This window comes from Pempheris klunzingeri, chromosome 12 (genome assembly GCF_042242105.1).
Source record: "Pempheris klunzingeri isolate RE-2024b chromosome 12, fPemKlu1.hap1, whole genome shotgun sequence".
NCBI lineage: Eukaryota > Metazoa > Chordata > Actinopteri > Acropomatiformes > Pempheridae > Pempheris > Pempheris klunzingeri.
The window spans coordinates 6875548-6898407 of record NC_092023.1 but is presented as its reverse complement, the minus strand read 5'-3'; the positions used below and the strand labels follow the sequence as shown (position 1 = coordinate 6898407).

The window sequence follows — 22860 nt, the reverse complement described above, 5'->3', positions numbered from 1 at the left end:
TATTGGATATATTAGTGCAATCAGTCACAGCACTAAGAGATGTGAAAGTACAGGCGACAGAATGCAAAAGCAGAGGATTGCCTGATGGTAACTGGGAGAGGAAGCAGCTCTAGTGATACCTACTGGAGTGCAGTACGTCTAAACAAAGGGAGCTTCACTTTTCCTGACATGATGGAAGTAAAATGGTTTCACTAAGCTTACAAAACTACTAAACTTTGTAACTGCTACCACGTCACCGAGGTCATTTAACAAAACAGGTGTTGCCAATTAAAAATGTATTTACATATATGTCTTAATATCATATATACATATACGCTCAGCAAATGCTATAAGCAAGAGGGGAAATGAACGAGCTGCTCCTCAGCTATATTTACAAATAATTTCATATTCATAAATCTCATCCGTCATAAATTTTGGGATTACTTACTGCAGTCTGAATCCAGAGAGACAGAGGAATAGAAATGATGGAGAAGACAGAAACACAGACAAATGGTAAGATGACTAAAGCAGAAATGTCAAAGTTATGGATGAAGTGTAAACTCAAGGGTGTGTCAACTTTTTGCGTTTTGAGGGTAAATACCATACTGATTTATTTGCTGTGTGCATCTGAGAGACAGTCGGAACACACACACACACACACAAACCACAGCCTACCTTTCTGCATAAAAAACTTTGTGTTTTACACATGTAGTTTCACAGTGTTTTAATGGGGTTGTTTATAAGGCCAACTCCTCTTGTTCCTACGGCAGACTGGAAAATAATCCTCAAATAAACAACGCTCGGCTACGATACAATCCCCATGAGAGCTTTTCTCCTGCTACTGAATCAAAAGCTTCTTGTTGTTGTTGAGTATTGGTCAACATCTGTTGTAAACATTGCAAAAGCTCTTTACAGCTTGCCATTAAATTTCAATTTTCTTTCTTTTTTATTTTAGCTGTAATTGTGATGCTAGTGGCAGTATTACTTTAACATGCTGTAAATCAAAATTATTAAACCCAGCAGGTCAGCAGTTTCAATTGAATCTCATTTAATCCATAAGCATTAACATTTCATTATGGATTCAGGGAAATATTTTATATGAAAGGTGAAATGCGATTGTGCCGATGGCAAAACATTGGAAAAGGAAAGCTCAGGAAGCATTCAATGTAGGTATTAATCAAAGGAGGATTTAAGGTAATTTATGACAAAATCAATTTTAAGCACAGGCCAGATTCTGATATGGGTCCATCTCCAGTAAATTATGCAGTATTTTATGAACTTAAACGCACTCTTACCTTGAGAGAGGGTCATGCAAAAATGCATACAAAGTCAAATTAGAAATACATAAATGAGCTAAAGCGTAATCACCAGCTGTGCTGTGGCATACAGTGTGGTTTTCAGACATCTAAAATGGATCATGGTTAGGAAGCCAAAGAGCAGAGAGATCTATTGTTGCAGCTGCTCATAAGTCTAAAGCAGCAGGTAGATGTCTAAGGTCAACACGCAGAGCTGTGAGCGGTCATTTTTTGGAAAGAGGGGTGATATGATTGTGAACGGCTGGTGTGAAAAGCAGGAAAATACCAAAGCAGCAGTACTAGCATTCCACCTGAAAGCATTTCTTCTGAGTTTGGATCTGAAATTCAAAGAAACCTGCAGAGCAAGATAGATTACCTGCTTATCATGGAAACAGGTGGGATGGGAGATAGACAATAAAGGGTCAGGGTTGACTCACATGCTGCTGTCGCCCAACTCTTCATAGAGGTTAGCAGTGGGAGCACCCGCTGGAGGTGCCTTCCCTCCTGGTGGTAAAGCCATTTGAATCCTGGCAGTTTTGGCACACTCTGCCTGTCGCCTGTGCAAAGTGTTAACATTTACAGTCACCAAGACATGTGTATGTAGTGCTCATGCAAAAAGACATGCAGAAAAAGCAAAACTCATAGTTACATAGTCATACTACATACTACAAACTCAACATACAAAAAAAAAAAATCAACCCAAAATACCAGTCTTTGTTTCTTTAACATTTAAAGTCGTTAAGTACTACTCCTTCCTAGAACAGTGTGGTTAAAAAGTGAGTAGAAGTCAGGTGCTTCACTTATGCATGAAGTCTCTACCATGAATTAACAATGTGTTTTCTCGAAGCATTTTAGTGAAAAAGAGGCAAATGCAGTAACCGGTGGTAAAACTAAAGATACTGTAATGTTCGCTCATGTCTGAAGAGATATTGGGGATAAGAGAAGAACCTGGTATTGTGGGATGACACACAGATAGCATCTACTCTTATTTTATGTAGACACAAAGCTGCATTAAGCTTTTTTTGACTGTTAACGCCTGAAAAGAGATTCCAAAACAAACTTACAGCGATGAGCCTTGATACATGATTTTAATTCAACTATGAACTATATCAGTATGATTGAATTGCTTATGTGCTAGCAAACAAATTACAGGCACCATGGTTATCGCATACAGAGTTGTCAGAGTTGTCAGAGTCGCCCACTTCAGCACTCTAATTGTTTACTCTGAAAGCTGCAAGTGTTGATTCTCAGTGTGATTGGCAGTGCTAGCAATCCTTCCACCTTTAAAGGAGGCATTTGTTTCAGAATCAATATCTTAAGTATTGCTTAACTGGAAATTTGAACATGAAAACAACACAAGCCCATGCACAATGTAGTCCTGTAACTCAGACTCGCCTTTGAGGTTTATAAAGACAACCAAAGATACCTGCAACTCTCATAGACTACACTACACTAATTAATATGACATCTTAGTATATTAGTGTAGAATTATGAGTGTTGTTGACTTTTGCTTGATTTTCCTTTGAGTTTAATCAGATTTTGCACATGATGAGAAACCGCTCTGCTAAATTAAACATTCCCTCTGTAACCTACAAGATGAATCAGTGCTTTATGTTGTTTCGCTTGATACACTTCAAAAAGGTGGAATTAGCTTGCATGTATATCTTCACACATTCAACTCATCTTTGAAAAACTAATGAATAATGAAGATGAAAGGAACTGTACTTTTCACAGACACTTCAAGCTATGAAAAAGTGATCACTTGTACAACATGAATAAAAGTAATTACTTACTCTTTGAACCTGTTGATAGTTTTTGATTCACAGGAAAGCAGAGGAGACAGGAAGAGAGAGAGATAAGGGACAAAAGATGAATAATTACATCATTTGGTTAGACTGTAACTGTAATATATTCAATGTTGGGGGGACTTTTTAAACGGCAGACAGGAGAAAACTTTCTGTTATTCCCTCCGTTTTCTAAACTAAGTGGGAAGCACTCAAGCCTCCAGCAGTGACTGCAGGGCTACATGCAAAAGTGGCCATTGCTTTTTACTTAAGTGAATCTTCCATGCTTCATGTCACCATTACTTACACCAAGATTAAATTATTCCACATGAAAAATCTGATTCATGTATTAATTATCATATTCATTCCCAAATTTAGGCCAAAATGAGTTATGTTGACACGCAGAAATGAGAAAATGATTCCCTAAATCATTTCATTTTACCAAAGTAATGTCGCCACCAAGCCATCTGCTATGACAGTTTCTTGTGTCAGGTCTAATGTCACCATCAACAGCCTTCTGCAGTGTGTTTCGTCTGTGCATTTGCGTAAGGACAAGCACACAGCCCATCTGCTGTGAATAAACATTTCCTTGACATCACTATTTTGAGAACACTTGCTGCATACCAACAATTAAAGAGGGTAAGAACCTGACTCTTGCCAACCAAGAGTTCAATGCCTTTATACAAAAAGCATTTTTGTAAACTGCAAAGTGCGTGTGTGTGGATGAGAGAGATAAAGCAAGCAAGACAGAGAGCACTGTTTACTGTGTGTGTGTGTGTGTGTCAGGCAGAGATGATTAAGTAGCGTGAAGACGCACTGTGACGGTCACAATTGGCTATAGATATTTGTCACAAATGAGTGTTAATTAATCTGCTTTCACAGAGCATGAGCAGGGAGATTAGCCCAGCAGAGTGCGCAGTCAGCATGTCTGATGAGAGAGAGGGAGAGAGAGAGAGAGATAGAGATATGGAGAGGGAGACACACACACACACACACACACACATACACACACACAAAGGCTGCAACCAAGTAAGAAGTGTTCTCACTTTATCTTACATACTTGACAAATACACTTTTCAACAACGCTGTTTGTGGTTTCGCTGGTGCTATTCTAACAGGCCACAGGGTATAGGATATAAACGATGGTTTACAATCCAACAATACCTGATTTGTCTGTGAGGAGCAAACATTTTAGACAAAACAGAAGAAAACACGATATCTCCCGAGACGGTCTGCTTAATTAAAATGTATCTCCCTCTTAATTTTATGACAACCAGTTAAAGATGATTAATTACAGAAGCAAGAGGCGAGATTACTCACTGTTTGTAGGTGACCATGACGATGAGGATGGCAGGGATGCAGCAGAGGATGATGATGATGGCCAGGGCAAGGAGAGCTCCCTCCGTGTAGCCCACAGCCTGGGCAGCTTTTTTCACACTGGCCACAATGTCTGGAGAGCGGATCTCGAGGATCCGGCCCCCCTCGCCCAGGTGCGGTTGGAACTCCTTGTTGATTTCCAGCACATTCCCATCGAGAAATCTGTGATTTCAAACGTACAATGAGAACAGGAAAAGAAATTTTTTAGCAAAAAAGATGAGATTTTCTAGCAGCATGATGGGTGAGTTAGTCATTTTGACCTTGCAAACTCTTGAATATCATCCGTATCTTAAAGTGGCTAAAATCGATATTTTTATAGATAGATAGATTAGCCTTTATTTATCCCACAGTGGGGAAATTCACAGTCAGCAGCAGTTCACACATACTGGATAAAAGTATAGTAACAATGAATCAAATGACAATGTAAAATTGATTGATTTTTTTTTTATAACCCTGGAGCTAATTTTTCAGTGCTTTCTGAGTAGTTTCAGCTCACTGCAGGATGTTCAGCCTGCAACTTTACTGTTCAGCAGGCACCTGCTAAAAACCAGAACAATGTACACTTTCCTGCTCAGCACCAAATGGCAGACAGACACAGTTAACGACTAGCTGGTGAACATAGTGGAACATTTAGAAGCTAAAGAACCAAATATTTTCCACAGACTTTGGCGGAGACTAAAAATGAGAGAATGTCAATCTGTAATTGCTGGATGTGTAAATAAGCAGTGGTTTGCTACCAAGTTTGCAACTTAAATGGCGACGATACGTCAGCGTTGTGTTTGCAACATGTTTCCACCATCACCAAGTGGATAAAAAATATCTAATTTGCAGAGGGACAAGTATTTCAAGGTCAGTGGAATCTGGTAATTTAGATCAGACTCTGAATGACTCTGCACACTGCTCATAGAAATGTATTGCTACCTTGCAAATGATTTGTCAAAAGGAGTATTAAAAAATAAATGAAATACTTAGTGTGCCCTTTCTACCAAGACGATTGATTCACTTCAGTTACAGACCTATGGCAGACTTTACATCAAGCACTTACAAGCAAACCTTTCTCTGGTGTTCCTGTGTTATTGTGTAAGAATAACTAGAGTGGCTTTCAAACATTCAGCATCATGAGAGTGAGCCACTGTCACATCCACTTATTCTCATTTTAGTTTTTCATATAGGTGAACAAATGAGTGGAGATGAAGGTTATCAACCTTTCTTTCCGGCAACCTATCCTCTTGAAAGCTCAAATGGTAGGGAGTGTTTTATTCAGTGTGGCATTTGGGCTGTTTCATGCACTCACTATGTTACCTTTTTTTTCCTCCCTCTTAAATATGACAGCAAAGTCACAGACATATGACCTGCAATTACCCAGAAACATTTTCAGACATGCATTGCATGCACAAAAAATCTTAAATGATTTTCATGATATTATCTTTTTCTTAGGAAGGAGATTCGTATTAAGGCAGGGATGTGGCACGCCTCTTTTAAAATTAGCTCGGCTTTCTCAAAAGCTGCCGTTTGCAATAACGCAGATAACCACTAGTTTTGGTTAGAAAAGGCTGTTTTTATGACACAAGTGCCACCCTTTTCACGGCTCCAGCCTCAATCCCCTACTTAAAAAACGGTTGAGGCACAGTCAAGGACACCGAGATAATGTCTATAGATTAATTCGGTACATACACAAAGCACCTCTAAATGTCATTCGAGTGGAGCATTTCCAAATGAGCTGAAATTGTCACAATCTCATTCCAAAGAGAAGGGGGCAGGCGTCTTAGGAGCCACAGACGAACCAGAATTGGCAGTTACCATGGATAAGGACATAAAGACAGAGGATGGTGTCAGATTGCTCAATATGAGGCAAGTAGAACAGCAAATTAGTGGGGAGTGAAGGGGACAGCTCAGATGGGGGGGAGGGTTCCTATTGATGGGCAAACCACATGCTGTGATGGAGTTGCCATTTTTAAGATTAGTGTGTGATTAGCTTGACAGAGGGGCTACCATGAGAAAGGTGAGTGCCAGCTAAAGCCAAGGTCCTTTTTCCTTCTGACGAGAGGTAAAAGTGTCTTGTAAGCAACTTTTCTGTGTTGCTTTAATAGCATGCGAGCAATATTTCTCAGTGTCTTGGATTTTAGCACACAGAAATCTCTATGTCCCCAAACAAAAGGAGTAAAATGTATTCCTGGCATATCTCCAGGCTCTGGGAACAGACACCAGTATGACGAGTTGATGGACTGACTGAAATACTCCCTTGCTGTCCCTCCCTAAACTCGCCTTTTTCTCCCTTGAAGCTGCCCCTTTTCTATGACATATGACAGATGCGGTGCAACAGTAGGATAATCAAAGTCTTATAAAGAAAGTGAAAGAAGAGAAAAAAATGTAGACACTGTAGAGGAGAAAGCCAAGGGGGACCTGAGAAAGAGTCATTTGCTGACTCACAGTATGGCCTGAGGGTAAAGAGAGACTATGGGGAAAACATGCAGCAAAGCAGGGACATTAGGACATCAGTTGAAACCAAATGGTGGACTTTACTTCTCGTAATAAAATTCACCCACTCACTTGAAGAGCTCCTGGCGCGAAATGGCCCTGTTTGTGAGCGGGTCAATGGCATACACCATCAGGTCCGATTTACTATAGTCCTCTAATTCATAGCCATCACCATGACGACGTGGCCCGATGGACTCGACAATCACCTTGGCACCTGGAATCTGGTCCTGGACGTGGCGCTCCAAAATACTGAAATGAGCGCAAAACCACAAAGTCAAACTTATATAAAGAAAGCAATGAAGGCATAAATACTAAAAAAGCAGTTAATGTCTATGTAAGCCAAATCCAGGTTCACTTTAGGTCAAACCATTTCTGGCACCTCTGTGCCCAAAGCAATATGAGAGCCCCCAATCTTAAGTACTCCACTCTGGCAATGATTGTCCCACTGGGCAGCAGTTTTCCTCTCCATACTGGGCTCTTGGCAAAGCAGGGCTCTGATAATCCGTTTCAGGCAGGGAGAAATCCACACCTCAAATTACAGCCAATAAAGGAAAGTCTTGCCGTCTGCCTTTGCCAAGGTGGATGAACAGTATGAGCACTCAGGTAAAATGGTCCTGGATCATCACCAGCACTGTGCGAAATTGGAGACCTCTCAAATGACATCACTGCAAAGAGCTTAACATGACTAATGTGTGTATTTTTCAGCCTAAGGAGCAGTGTTACTTGTACAGGAGGGACACAGCAAGCTCCTGAAAAACAACTATTAATGCCCATTTGCCTCTCAGATTGACTAATTAGACTTAACACTGGGTCCAAAGAGCTGTAGAAAGATGCTTCATGGATCTCATCTCATTAATTAATTTGGTTCTAGGTAAAGAGACTGAAGAAGATGTGCTCAGCTGTCTCATTGGCTAATTCTTAATTGATTAACAAGACTACAATAACAAGACGGTTAACAAATAACAAGGTTTATGTAACATTCATTTTGCTACAGTTGAATATTACATGTCACTTCATTCCTTTAGAAATAATCTCATAGGCAAAACAAGGTGCCACCTTGAAGTTGACATCATATCGCAGTGGGCAAAGCACTGGACAACAAAGTATAATTAATTTTTCAGTGTCAAATCTACCTTGAATCAATAAACAAAAAAAATACATGAGGGCAAGGAAATGTACTGGAAAACAATATGTATCATGTACAGGAGTGGTGCAAGAGAATATTTTTGTCTACTTCAGCTTCTTACTACACAGTAGGCTGCCTTATAAAGAAATAACACAAAAATGTTCTCCTTGCATTATGCTAACACAGATAGTGGTTTCTTCTTATTTAACAGTAGGCTAATAGTTTTACTTCCATAGCTCAATCATGTGAAGTATCTTACTTAATGAGCTGCTCCTTTTTCTCTTCCACTAAAGTGGGTGGGACAGTGGACACAACGACTTGCATGTCCAACGCGTTGACTACAGAAACCTGAGAGAGAGTTGGATGGAGGCAAAGAGAGAAATAAGAAGACAGAAGACAGAACAGACAGCAGAAAAAAAAGGTAATTCACATCATACTGTGAGTTTGGTTAGCTCGTTGAAATGGTTCTTTCGGTGGACCAACCGAGACCCTCTAATTGGCTGCTTGTGTTTGTGCCACACAGCAAACTTAACAGGACCTAATTCTGATGCTGCAGTTAAGTGCACAGGCAACAGCCTCTGTGCTCTCGAGCCAAATCTCCCATGCGGCTCCTGTGAAATTAGGTTTCCCCTTGAAAATTAACGAGCACCATGGTTAAGCACTCGCTGCTCTCTCATATCCAGGCAATGTCCCAGACCCTCCTTCTGTCTCGTTAGAAGCTTGTTAGCCAGACATATTTCACTGAAACGAAAAAAAAGCCTGCCCACAGTCGGGAAAGATAAGCATTGAACTGGGGGCAAAGCCGAGCCCAATATCAGCGGGTGTGGAGGAAATTATTGGGAAAAGGAAATGCACACAGATATGAGACACACATTCAGACAAAAACACAGACACACACACACACGAACAAAGACAGATGTACAGAAAATACAGAGTTAATACACATGGCTGAAAGAAAGAGTTTAATTAAATGATCAGCCAGTGGCAGATGCCACATGTTGAGGGTCCTGTGCCTACTGTGAATGATTCATTAGACTGCAACCAAAACATTTAGCACTGAATAAACAAAAAAAAACATAATCTAGGCTAATAATGAACAAATTAATATGAAGAAAACAGAGCAGAGGTTTCTCTAAAATGAATAAATCCAAATTCTAACATACTGATCATGCTAGTTTGTGAGCTTTAGAGGTGCTGCTAGATAGATTTTGTTACATTTAGACAGAGCCAGGCTAGTTGTTTCACACTGTTTCTAGTCTTTATGCTAAGTTAAGATAACTGGCTACTCCTCTAGAGCCACAGAAGACATTGTTTTCACAGCAGCACTCCCCAATGACTACTAAATTGAATTTGACATGTACATTAGTGGAATGGCACTTAAATAAGGCTCTCCTGTATCAATGAATGGTAGACAGGTGACAAACCTATTTCACACTTCAAAGCACCAATGCTCACAATGTGCAATCAATATACCACTACTGTGCAGGTGACATGCAAGTCAAGTATTAACTGATATATACTGATCATTACAAACCTACACACACTACAAAAAGCACAATACTGGATACTCACCACCACTTCGGCACTGCTGCTGAGACCAATTCCATAGTCGTCTGTAGCAATAACTTCAAACGTGAAGTAGGATCTGCGCATGTTTCGAAACATGATGGCCGACTTGATGATACCTGTGTAGGTCTCGATGACAAAGCTGTCCTGGCCCTCTGCTGTGGGTGGGATAATCAGGCGGTATGCCATCTCACTGTAATTCCCAGTGTCCTTATCATTGGCCTAAAACACACGTAGCACACCAAGTTAGACTAAACAGTGTGTTACATTCTAAAAAAATAAAAGAGAAAAAGAAAGAAAGATAAAAATACTCATTGAGAGAACAAAAAATGATGATGTCAGTACAGCCTGAGCCATCGTCCACTGACCACAGCTTGAGATCTTGACCTTGATGGTGGCTATTTGGTTTCAAGCATACTGCACCTCTGGCCACTTCCCAATCAGTGACATCACAGAGCATATTTTGTCTTTGACAGCAGATGTCAAACACCTGCTGTGACATCGGTGAAATGGGCCAGCCGAGCAATGTGCTTCAAAGTCTAAACAGAAAGTACTGCAGATGGAGTTTTCTTCCTAATGTGGTTCAGTGTTGACTTAACTCCAATATTCCCTCTTGGTGCATTTCTGTTATTTATCACATAATCATTCTGCAGCCATGTTATTAAATTTTCTTATGAAAAACAGACCACCAACTGGAGTTTTTTTTTCTTGGGGGTAGCATTGCCTTTAGTGCATCCATGATTTGTTGCCATGGTGTCAAGTTATGTTGTCTAATGCTGTCAAAACCACTGATGGAGGACCATTATAACGTTATGTTGGACCACAACTCATCATCACATCAAACTGAAACAGAAGATGAATGAGTGGAGCTTTTAAGTGATGCCCTCCTACTGGCAGACATATTTGCTCATAATTCTTGTCTATGCAGGTGTTCCGTAAAAGTAGCTGACAAGAGGGAAAAGAGCGGCAGCTGGAGGCTCATAAGTTATCTCTACCTCAAGTGGTTTGGCTCACACTGTTGCAGCTTTAACCATTGTTACACACTGTAAAATGCTAAAGAGAAGTCATGGTTCCCTTACTTTATTTATTTATTTTTTTACCACTTTGGGGCAGTGTAATCAAGCTGTGAGCATGACATTGACAAATCACCACCTTTGTTTTGGTCTCTACCAACTCCTGGGGGAGATATCAGGCTCGTTAGCTGCTAAATTCGCCACCGTGTTCACCAGTTCACTAACTTTGTCTGGTCTGGTGTACAAGTGGGCTGCTGCGACTGACAACAACGCTGTAAAAGCTTGCTATAATTCCCTGTAGGTGTGCCACTAAAAGCCTTAACATTTGACATATTGTTATTATAAAAATATAGATCATTAAACAACATAGCATTTACAAAGATCATAATCTGCATGAAGCTTGTCAAACGTCATAGACAAAACCACAGAATTCTTGACCTCTGAGGCACGAGTTCTGACGGGCCACTGATCTCACACACAGGCATCAATTTTCAGAGTGCTTGTCTGTACCGAGTGACACTGATAAATGGGGGCAATCTCTTGTTTTTTCTCCAGCTATTGGCAAAGGAGGTGATGAGGAGCAAGGTCCCAATGGATGGGCTGCATAAATCAGCAGAGTGACATATCCTCATTGGGTAAAGGCAAATTTACCAAATACACACAACAGCATTATCTTTGTAGGACAAAGTTGTTATGGACACTCAAGGAAAACTGTCACCGAGTGGGGTTTGTTTGCAAGTAATAAACTGTGGGCACCCCCCTTATTGTTTAAAAATTTTCATTGAGCCTAAAAAATAAGGCTGAGCAGTGAAGGGGGAGCTGAGAAAAAGCGATTGTCATTTGGCTGCCAATGAATCTAATTACTCACTGATTAAAAAACAGGGTCAAGTAAGTGTCAGGAGCAGAGTGCAATCATGTCATCAGACTTTTCCTCTAACCCGCACACTTCTACTTTGTTAATGAATATTTTTCACTTAACTTTTCCAATCCACTGAAATGAGACTTCAGCAGCAAATAAGGTAAACCTGTCTGGGACTGCAAAATTCATTTAGTTACACAAAGAAGTTTCCCAGTTACAGCTTAGAGCTATTTGTGACTATATTAAGTGACTACATTATTTCTGCCAAGGAGAGAAATAGCAGAAGGTCAGAAGTGTCAGAATATGCCAAATGTTGATGATATTTCTAATGATTATCTCCCAAGAAAGGGGCGCTCCGCTTCATTACTAATTAAGTCAAGTACAAACGCTTCACACCAGCCACACTTCAGAGCAGCTAGGGCCCCCGGGATATTATAGATAGCACTTGACCCATAATTCTACACTTTGGTGTCTGTTCCAAGCTAAAGGAAAGGCAGAAAGGGGATTCCAGTTTGGTGAAGCCACTGCACAGTGTTCAATCGATGATTCACTATTCAGGGTCTCCTCTTGAGTCCACATAAAATGGGTTTTATGCATTTAGAGGACTTGGGCAATGGGCATAGTTAATCAGCCATTACTTTAAAATCATCTCCACAGAAAAAGATGATTTTACTGTGCATTCCCTATCTGAAAACTACAATAACTTCCATCCCTTTTTCAGGTTTGTTTGTGCATAATTTACACGCACTTAAGGTCTTCTCAGACATAATGACATTAATACCGCCTGCATCACATTTACCTGCGTTAGTTCTTGGGTCCTGGTATTGTGCGTGATGATCCACGTGATGAATCCTCAGTGTGGCATGTTGGGACACTTAAATGTACCTGATCCACTGTTAATGTTATTAATTAAACCTGCATTTTTCCTAATATGACAAGAGAAAATATCTGCTCATTGAGGATCTGCTTTGAATATGCTTTTATAGTACAACTGGTAGACTGAGTTACATTAACCTCTAATCCATCTCACAAACAAAGTCCAGAATCACTTATGAGATTGGTTACCAGTGGCACATGACATATGGGATTCCGTATGAGGCAGTGGACATTTCTACAATTTTTGTGAAATGTATTTTAATTTGCTACTATATTTACATCTGTTTATTTGTTTTCCCTCAGACAATGTTATCTGGTTATGCTCAGGTGACTTTTTGTAGGCCTCAGACATACAAAATTGAGCCAGTAACTGTAACAGTAATTAATTGGGAATGCTTCATTTCCAGCGTTATCACAAGACCCTGTGAACAGAGCAGCTTTAAACACTGAACTTTAGTTGGAGATTCATTTCATTTTAATGACAATAAAGGTCTGTTTTGTTGTGTTTCTTGTCTTGGGAAACATTAATAGCATTAATTTATTTGTTAAGTTAAATCAAATCAAATCAAACTTCATATACATAAAGTATCAGTATATGTAAAAGCTGACAATGATCTACAACACTCTTTTGCGAAATCTGATAAAATTGTTAATGCTTTTCGATAATTTCATTACTTTGATAGGTATCTCCTACTGTCTCTGCACCTCTCCTGCAATCACAGTCTTATAAATACATGCTCACCTCATGTGTGTTAATGCTGTCAAAAGCAGTAAAGGATGATTCACATAGCTTTACAAAGTTGTTGAGGAATATAAGCTCATTTGCCGCAGTTAAAGCAACCCAGAATTTATTTATTTTTTTATTCCTGTCTTCTTACTTTTAGACAGCGGCACATTTCTTGTCTATTTTGTTAGTGAGGACAGGGATATGAGATGAGTGACAGCTTGGTAAAGCTTTCTGCAGCTTTACTTTACTGTTTTGACAGATTTTCCCAAGGTCAGAAATACTGGTTGTGAATCTCCCTTTGTGATCTTTACACTCCTCAATTTGCCTGCTTGATACTACACCTACTTTGTTTCTTAATCATTCTCTAGACACCACTGGCTTTTGTCCAGTGTCCATTATGCTGTAAATAGCCCCCATGTTTCTGGCAAGGTCCCAGTTTAATTTAAACTGGCAACAGTTCCTCCCAATTACATTTTTCTTTCTATTAAGGACACAGTGTATGCACACTTATATACACTTATATATATACTATAAATATTTGAGAGAGTGTAAGAGAAACATATAATATTACTAACTGTGTTGTTGGTCAGTGCTGTGTTGTGTGCAACCGAGTGACACACAGTTCAAATTACAATTCATACCCAGCATAATAGACTTGAACCCAAGAGTTTGACTAAACCCCACCAAACAGATGCAGGGCAATAAAAGACAGGCGGCTTCTTTCTATCATTAAGTGGATGATGTGATGATACTCAGCTAAAAATCTGGTTCAAGGTACAGGTTAGATGTCCAACCAGACGGATCTTCTATTAAGGAATAGATTTTCAGTTTCCTTCAGCTAAATTGCAACAAAATAGAAGTCCTGATTATTGACACTGATTGTACAACAGTGTACACAAAGTCATACTATGGGGAATAAAAAAAGTGAAAAACACCAATACACACCAAGTTACAAACTAATCTGCACAGTATGTGTTGTGCTCGCCCCGTCACCATTACTGTGGTGGTTATTGCGCTAAGAGAATTTCGTACCCCTCAATTTGCTGCTAGATACCACGACAGCAATGATGGCTCATTATCTTCTACCTACGACAACAACTACTTGATGAATCTCAATTTAGGTCAATTGTTTTGTCCTGCCTGACAACAACCTTAAAAAAAGTTGTCGTCTGAAAAACTGCATTTTTTTCTCCAAAATGTTGCAACAAAGCCCACACGTAAAACCACAGGCGTGCCCTGCTCTAGCTTCACTTCACAGACTCCCTGTGTACAAATGCAGGACACAGAACTCATTAACTTGTAAATTGCATGTAAGACTATCTGCAATCAACACTTGTGAACACTTAACACCATACTGTGGCCTAAAAGGTCATCTGACTGGGGATAAATGGTCTATATAACTTCAAGGCTGAGGCTAACTAAATGACCGCTGGGACCATGGGCTCTGAAGCATTCTTTCCATTACTGGGTTGTAAAAGCACTGTTACCATGGTCACTCTACACAAACAAAAGTCAAATAAACACACACACACACACACACGCTCAATATTGTTAAATGTATTAATGCACCATGCTTTAGTGTATGCAGGTAGTCCTATCCCTTCCTTTGTACAACCTAGAAGGCAAAACCGAGTGCACAAAAAGTTGGCTAGTGCTCACTGCACCATTTGCTGATGCTCGTAAACTCACTGCTTTGAGCGTATGGTAATAACGGAATGTGATGAATATATCAACATTTCTACCAGCACTGATTGTCTCTCATCCGGACTATTCTAGTTGGATAGTAGGACAATGGAGAGGCTTAACAAGACTGGCAATAAAAAGCAACCTGAGACTAATGGTGAGGAAAAAAAAAGGAGGAGGACATGTCTCCTCCATCAGCAGTGGAAATTCTTCCCTTGCATGGCTGCATATACTGCACACTTCAATTATGACAAAAAACTAGAAACATAAACACAACCAAACATCCTACATCCTGAAACCTTCACAAATCTGTTTTCATAACATCCTCTATATTCATACACAAATGCATGACTGTATGTCAGCTGTAGAGGAGGCAATCAAGGTAGGCACTGCAGCCACTGGTTGTTGAGGAACACAAACCTTGGTATACACAATCCCAACCGACACGTACTGAAGATTGACATACCATGTAGTACACAGGATGACAAAGTGAGGTCTTAGCAGAGCAGGCTGATAATCAGACAGGATGTCCTGCCATGCTTTTGTGAACATACTAGGATTACACTGCTCATCTCACTCTGATCACACCTGCTTATGGACAAAGCAGACAGTGGGCTGAGTGAAACTGAGGGAGAGATGAAGCCAGCGATAGAGGAGGAGATTAAATTGTGTTGCAGAGAGCAGATCGGATGAATTCTTCCACCATGGCTGCAGGGTAAGTGTTGAAATGGGAGCAGAATCAGGTGCTTCAGTTTCTGCCCGTTTTAGTGTATGCTGACATAAAAAACCCCAACAAAAACAAAGACCAGACGTGTTGTTTTCTTACCACTATCTTGAGCACAGAGCTGAAGATCTTGGTGTCTTCTGTCACGCCGCCAATGTAGAGCTTCCTAGTGAAGATGGGAGGGTGGTCATTCTCATCCTGCACCTCAATGAACACCTTGGCTGTGTTGGCTGCAAAAAGCAGATGGCACCAAAATGCATTAAAATACGGTCACTCATTTTTCTCAGCTCAGTCACAAACACACAGCATCTAACTCCAGTCTGTGTACTTTAATGTACCTATTAAAGCATCTGATAATCCGCGGCACCCTCACAAAATAAGAAGTGGGGCACACAAGCCCAGAAAGTTTATATCATCGCAGCTGCTAGCTGGTGAATAAACACATCTCTGAAGTCATCCAAACTGACACTGATCAAATGTTGCGTAATTTAGCCTCAAAATTGTCACATCAGTATGATTTTTTTCATGGTCATCAGCTGGTCCACAACTTCAAAAGCGAGCTTTAAATCATTTCCGAGAATATTTTGCAAGTTATTCATCACTGAAAACATCACAGTACGTTTTCAAATAAGATCCCACTGGCTAGTCATCACCAATTTTAGATAAAGTAGTACTTGTGTAGTTTTTATCATCTGAAGATGGGTGGTTTGACCAGTTTTTAAATCAATTTGATCTATTTTGCAATTGAGTAGTCACAGTTCACTAGCTTTTGAAATCTGACTGAAAATAGTTTGTGTTTTTGTTTGGTTTCCTTTTGACTGAAAGTGGACTGAGTTTAGGAGAGCCCTTCTTCATTAAGGAGTCATTTTGAGCTACACTGTAATAACTATTTGAAGTGGATTTGTAATTGCATGCTGGAAAGAGAAACACGTTCCTTTAGTCCCAACTCAACCCTTTCTTATGAAGCAGTGTGGGAAGCTATTTTGGTGAAGCTGACAACTTTTAGTCAATAGTGAGGAGGTTAATTTTGTTTTGATTACAGCAAATACTGTGATTTGAGAGAAATTGAGTCTGAAGTATGGTGATGACTCCTCTCTCGCTGGTCCTAATAAGTAGATCAGGAAAACAACTGAGCCAGTTTGCCTTCTGTTTACTAGCCAATTAGTGATAACACTCACACTCTCAGTGAAATATGGCTCTGTGAAATAATAAAAACGATGATGAAATCTTGCCTTCTATGCCATTATTTTTAAGTGAGGTTTACCTCGCATCATTTATTGTAGAGAAGTTTGTTTTCTCCACAACTTGTACACGACAATACCATCAATAAAACGCTCTGAAAGTTTAATGGACGAGCGGCTTGCACATTATTGGGAAGAATAATTTGAAGGACATCCAATAAGCAGCAGGAGACACTGTAGGAAAGAAATGGGGAAAGTGTGCAGATTCACTGGGCCTTTTGTGAGGCTTTTGAAAAACAAAAAAAAACATGCAGTACCTTTAAAAAGGAAATGCACATTCTGACTGTAAACACTTTCTCCACTAATTTGTCACAGTTACAGCTACAGTATGCAATGTGCAGCATAAATATGTACAGTGCAAAATCCTTCCAACACTGCAGTTTAAGTAAAAAATATGCGGTGTCAAGGATCATTTTTCTTCTGGCGGCATACAGAAATCTTAAGTCATGTGGCATTGGAGTTAAGGATGCACCAGGGGAATTACACAAACAAAAACACAGCACATCAAATTATGGGCACAAAAGCTGGAGTGTGAGCCACTACAGAGAGCGGACTCCAGGGGATGGGAAAGAGGTCTGCTGAGTTTCTCTTGCCTCTCTCTCTTTGTTTAAAGTGGCCATACTCCATCCTCAGAGTATCAGGACATAAAAACATAAATACAGTCTCTTACCCCCTCCTCTCTCTTCACACTGCATGAGAGACGAGAGAAACATGAAGAGGAAGGAGTGCCGCTAATGCAGAATAAGCTTGAGTATGCCTCAGAGTGCAATTCCATTAAGAAAATATTCTAATTAAGGCTTGTCTTACTCTCGATTATTATATGTGCGCGTGTTCATATGAATGTCAGAGTATGTATGGATGTGTGAATACTGACCATGTGTGAACATATACAGTGCAATCAAATCAGGCCAGCATTGCTCTGATAATTTAAACTCAATAAAGATTCATTAATGAGAAGAAAGATATCATGTCATGGAGCCCTGATCTGCATTGCAATAATAGAAGGGAGACAAGTGAGGAAAGAAACGATTGCTCCGCACTCTGCCAAAAGCCAATGTCAGCCTGTGGATGCCAGGGAAGCTCTCTCCCTGCTGAGAGAGAGTCCTCGACTTTACATCCATCAGATAAGAGAAGTGTGTGTGTGTGTGTGTGTGTGTGTGTGTGTGTGCGCGCGGCTGGGTATTGTCTACTTGTAATTGCTGTCATTAGTATGTGAGAGACACACAGTGCAAAAAGGAGAGAGGCAGGTAAAGCAGGTTATTGATTATTCATTGGTAGCTCAAATGGATGGGATGAAAGAGTGAGGCATGAACCCGACTTGCTGTTTGCACTTCATCCATCATTATACTAAACTTTTGTCGGTAAACTGTCCACAAACAAGTCTAATAATATTCCAGCTGAAGCAAGGCCATCAAAGGGCTCAGTCTGAGGGTCTCAGTATGCTTCAAACAAAGTGCTGTGTCCCAGACCTACTTTCTCACAATGTATGTAACTTTCTGAAACAGACATTCTGACAATCATGCCCGCTTTATGCAGCAATTGGCCAGATATGAGAGTAAAGTACATTTGAACTTCTCACTCAAGCTTTCTTCATGTACTTGCATCAGTTTTTGCGTGTACAACTGTGAAGCCAGATCACTAATGCCTTTGAGGAGAGACAATATGCACCATTATTCCCATTTCTGCGACTACAAAGACATGGAAAAGACACTGAATTCCCAGAGAGGGATCAGGATGGCAGTGGGATGCAGGCAGGCGGAGACTGCGACAGCAGGCTTTTAGCCCCACCTCCCAGGCTGGCACGTTGTACGAGCTAGTTTGTTTCAAGCACACTGAAGAACCAGGAATAATGGGAACACACAGGAGTTGCATTAATTGAAAGTTTCCAATGATTAATGTTTTGTCACCCACCCTTGCTGATATTATTGGACTCACATATGTGTACACACATACACATATATTACATACATGTGTATTATACTGCAATCAAGCAGTAAATGGTGAATACAAAACTACTGCCCTGCAGGTGGAACAGGGAGTGGTCAAATAGTATCCACATTTCAAAAATACTGAGTAATTCCATGCATTAATCATGTACAATTATTATTATCTCATCTTAGCCCAAATAAATGCCATAGACAAACAAGCAGACAACAAATCATCAGCAATGCAGATTTTGGAAATGCAGCTGCAGGACTGGACAGGAAAACCACCAAATACAGTGTGCTGTTTTTCAATTTTAAATCAGCTCGATGTTGAATGGAGTGTGAAGGTGGATCACCAATCACAGGCTGCAGCAAATCTGCCACCAATTATACAAATGGATCAGTGTAGAGACCGTGACACAATGTTTTCCTTGTTTGCATCCACATCTGCAGCCTCACAGTGTAGGGAACATAAAAATAGATTTCAGATGTAACAAGTGTGTCATAATAGCACTGCAATTAACCAGAACATGGAGCTTCTATGGCAGCCTGGACTTTTGCAGTCATTTTAACAGCACATCTGATGATGCTAATGCACAATTATGATGCTCTGGCGAGAGAGAGTGTTTAGTATTTCTGCGACATTTGACTTTTTTCTTTAGCATGGTGCTTGTGAAGCAGAATTAAGCTTGTGATAATCCACACATATGTACAAATATATGATGCAAAACAGCTCTATGTAATTGCGGCAAACATGAAAATAAATATGAAGCTTAAAAATAGGCTGTGATAGAATTATTACAACTGAATTTAATCATAATCTGTCACAGTGAGGGATTATGATTAAATATAAATGCAACACCTGGAATCCTATGAAACATAATTTCTACAACACGACTCAGCCTCCACATTCACCCATTTATTGGCTGCTATTACTTACTTTTAGAAGGCACACGCAGGTTGGACATCACAATCAACATAGAGTCTGCTTGGACCCGGAGGACGTAGCTTGTTATATTTTCATAATCCAGAAGTTTAGCCGTGGAGATGACGCCTGTCCTGTTGTTCACCTGAAAATGACCTGGAACCAAACAAAATCAGACTAAGACATGGGTCAAAATAAGGACTGATGCACTCGTTAGTTGCTCAGTTAAGCCCATTTTTCAAACTACACAGTGGTCTGATCAGATGTATGTGGCCTGGCTTTGTTTGAGGGTATAACAACTGAATGCATTTATACAGCTATTATTTCACGTTTTTCTTCATAGCCAATTGGTTCTTAAGTGTAGACTTAACACCTCTTACACATCGAACCTGCAACAAGAACAATAGAGAAAAAGAGCAGTTGTTGGAAATCTAATAGAGGCTGCCTAAATGATGGATTTTAAAACTTTTTTGTAGCTGAATCACTGTTTGATTGGAGCACTGACATGGGGAATAGCAAAGAAATGCATTTGGCAGATTTTTTCCCCTTTTACTGGCATTGAAAGATTCAAGAAAAATCTCCTCTGTGGCTAAGTAAAAAGGTCATGCTCCAGAACGCTTTTAGTTTCCTTCTACACGCCTCGCTCTCCTCAGCTCACAGGTACGTTTCCTACTTTTGGCTTAAACACCTGCGCAAACCTCAAACCCGCCTCATGTTCTCTCTCTCTCTCTCTCTCTCTCTCTCTCTCCCAGGGTGTAATCATTCTCTTCAGACTTTGAAGAGAAATCTAAAGCTGCAAGTATTGTATGTCAAAATTGCCTTCTGTACTTCAAGACAAAGACGTGACAAACAGCACTTGTGGTAATGACGTAAATCCTGTAATTTTCAACACAATGTGAAAGCTTTTTAAAATCTCATTCAACACATTGTGATGATACCAAAAAACACATATTTCTTTTCAAATGTCTTTACTGTGATGAAAATGTGGTCCGTGCAGTTGTCAGAGAAAAGGCTTTGTATAAGTTGACACACTGGCATAAAAGCATCTTTGCTTCGTCTACGGAAATAAACAAAAAAAACAGGCTACTCTGCCCTTCAAACACAAAGCCTGTGTCATAGTTTGTGTAAGTGTGTTTGGCAGGAGTGTTGGGAAACAAAATGTATTGTGCTGGAAAGGAAAAAAACCATTCACTTTGTATTCAGTTTGTATATTGTAGGCTTAATTAACTGTATGGTCTGGAGCACATACCGTCTTCATTTCCTGCTACTATAGAGTAGAAGATGGTTTGATTGATAGCAGCAGCTAGAATTGACCCCACTGGTGTGCCAATTGGAGCCAGCTCACTAACTGGAGGAAACCTGGAAAGACATAGCAGACAAATCATAAGACAAATGGTGTTAAGACTTGAGAGATCAATGATGCTGATTGACATAGGGGTTAAGATCACTGGTACAGTACATAAAGGATGAAGACGAATACAAAGGTTGTCATAAAAGATACAGTATATTTACATACATTCTACGAAAAATGAAAAAGCTCATGCCAATCATTGAATTTGCAATTAAAGCATGAAAAATATTTTGTAGGACTAGGAATGTGATGGTGTAAAAGCTCGGTAAACAATGAAACCATTTTTTACAACAATTTAGCAGCAGGTTTAGTGTTTATTCTGTATATACTGTATTTATTATTTTACTCTATTTATTTATTTCTTTGCCTCTAAAAAAAATTCATTGTCTGAGTGAGAGTCTTGTTATTATTATTACTGTGTATTACAGGATACATATTTAAAAAAGAACAACTCATAGCACCTGAATGCCACTGTTACATAATAGCCACTTATTGTTTCAGTTATTTTGTTTTGCTTTTGCTTCTTTTGTCGTTGCTTTTGGTAGTTTTACTGTTCACTCTATCTCAAAACTCCACATAACAATACAGCACTTTTTTTTCTCCCTGGTAAATGAATAAGTAAACAATTTCCCTTTAAGGGAGCACAATCTAGTTTGTTAAAAAAAAAAAAACCCCGACATAAATAAATAATCCACAACTACTTGAACTGATGCCAAATCTCCCAACATACCCAATAATAACTTAGTAGTGAGGATAAGAACAGTCAAAAGACTGTGGATTAGTTGTATCAGTAGCAGCGATGCAGGCTTTTTATCTGAGCATAGCGGTAAGAACAGGGCTGAGCCATTGACAAAGCTCTCATTTTTCTGCTCGGTCTTTGCTTTGACCCTTCAGCTATGGTCACAAGCTTTGGGTAGAGACTGCCAGAATGAGACTGAAGATTCAAGCGGCTGAGATGAGGTTTCCTATGAGGTGGCTGGTCTCACTGAATGTGATGAAGAAAAAAGAAAATGGCTATGGAGCCGGTGCTCCTTTTTACTGAAGGTAACCAGCTAAGAATGATGAAGGGGGGGGGGGGTGCTGCATTCAAACTTGTTTAGATTGCTCTGCTGGTCCCGTTGTAACTTACCCTGCCCAGGACAAGCTGTTCTCAGAGTAAAATATAAAGAAAAAAATGAACTGAATAATAAAAATGCTGATATTTTTAGTGTTGGGAGTTTTAAAAAGCTGTTTTTTTTACTTGCTAATATATTTATTAATTCATAAAATTCTTTGGATGTGATGGTTTCTGAGACAGACCTTTTCACCCAAAAACTGACAGACTTTCATTATCAGATAAAAAAAAAAATCCAAACAAAAGATTTGATAGTAAATGCAGCATGAATTGTTCTGTGAACACATCTGAGTGTTTTTCCACTGATAAGTGAGACTATGTAGCAGCTAATGACTATGCTTGACTACCAGGCGTACAAGAGGGTAATCATATCCAGCAGATATGATTGTCACCACGCTCCACAGAAATTACAGCTGCCATAAATAGCAGGGAACCCTGTCTTGGCGGTGTGTCGGTGAGGGCTGATTTAAGCTGATAATGTCATCTCACTGTGACGCCCTCTTTTGATACTGTGACTGCTTTTTCGCTGTGTGTGTATGTGTTTGGGCACGCATGGTGCTATGCCTTCCTTTGCAGATTTCATTCAAAGTGTGACTATTATACACAGCAGCAGGAAGAAATCTGGGACAATGTTGTGGGAGTAATAACCACACCATAAATCAGCCAGATTCTGTTATACAGCCAATGCCAGTGTTAAAGGGTACTTTTGGAAGTAGATGCTTGGCAATTTAGAATTTGGCAAGTTTTAAGCTGGATGTGATTAGTTGCCTCCAGTCCATGTTTCTAACATGTTACTCAATGCTTACATCTCTCTAAA

General features: G+C 39.8%; 1 protein-coding gene across 1 annotated transcript in view; it reads right to left on the bottom strand.

Annotated features, from left to right (window-relative positions):
• The window catches only part of LOC139210929 (protocadherin-15-like), a 132253-nt gene that overhangs the window by 11596 nt on the left and 97797 nt on the right, over positions 1 to 22860 (bottom strand). The window contains exons 25-33 of the mRNA XM_070841140.1: positions 20828 to 20937; positions 19594 to 19734; positions 15590 to 15717; positions 9612 to 9827; positions 8299 to 8387; positions 6986 to 7162; positions 4379 to 4597; positions 3068 to 3076; positions 1712 to 1831 (exon numbers count right to left, since the gene is read on the bottom strand). Of these exons, the coding sequence (XP_070697241.1) occupies positions 1712 to 1831; positions 3068 to 3076; positions 4379 to 4597; positions 6986 to 7162; positions 8299 to 8387; positions 9612 to 9827; positions 15590 to 15717; positions 19594 to 19734; positions 20828 to 20937 (1209 nt within the window). The remainder of the gene's footprint in view (positions 1 to 1711; positions 1832 to 3067; positions 3077 to 4378; positions 4598 to 6985; positions 7163 to 8298; positions 8388 to 9611; positions 9828 to 15589; positions 15718 to 19593; positions 19735 to 20827; positions 20938 to 22860) is intronic.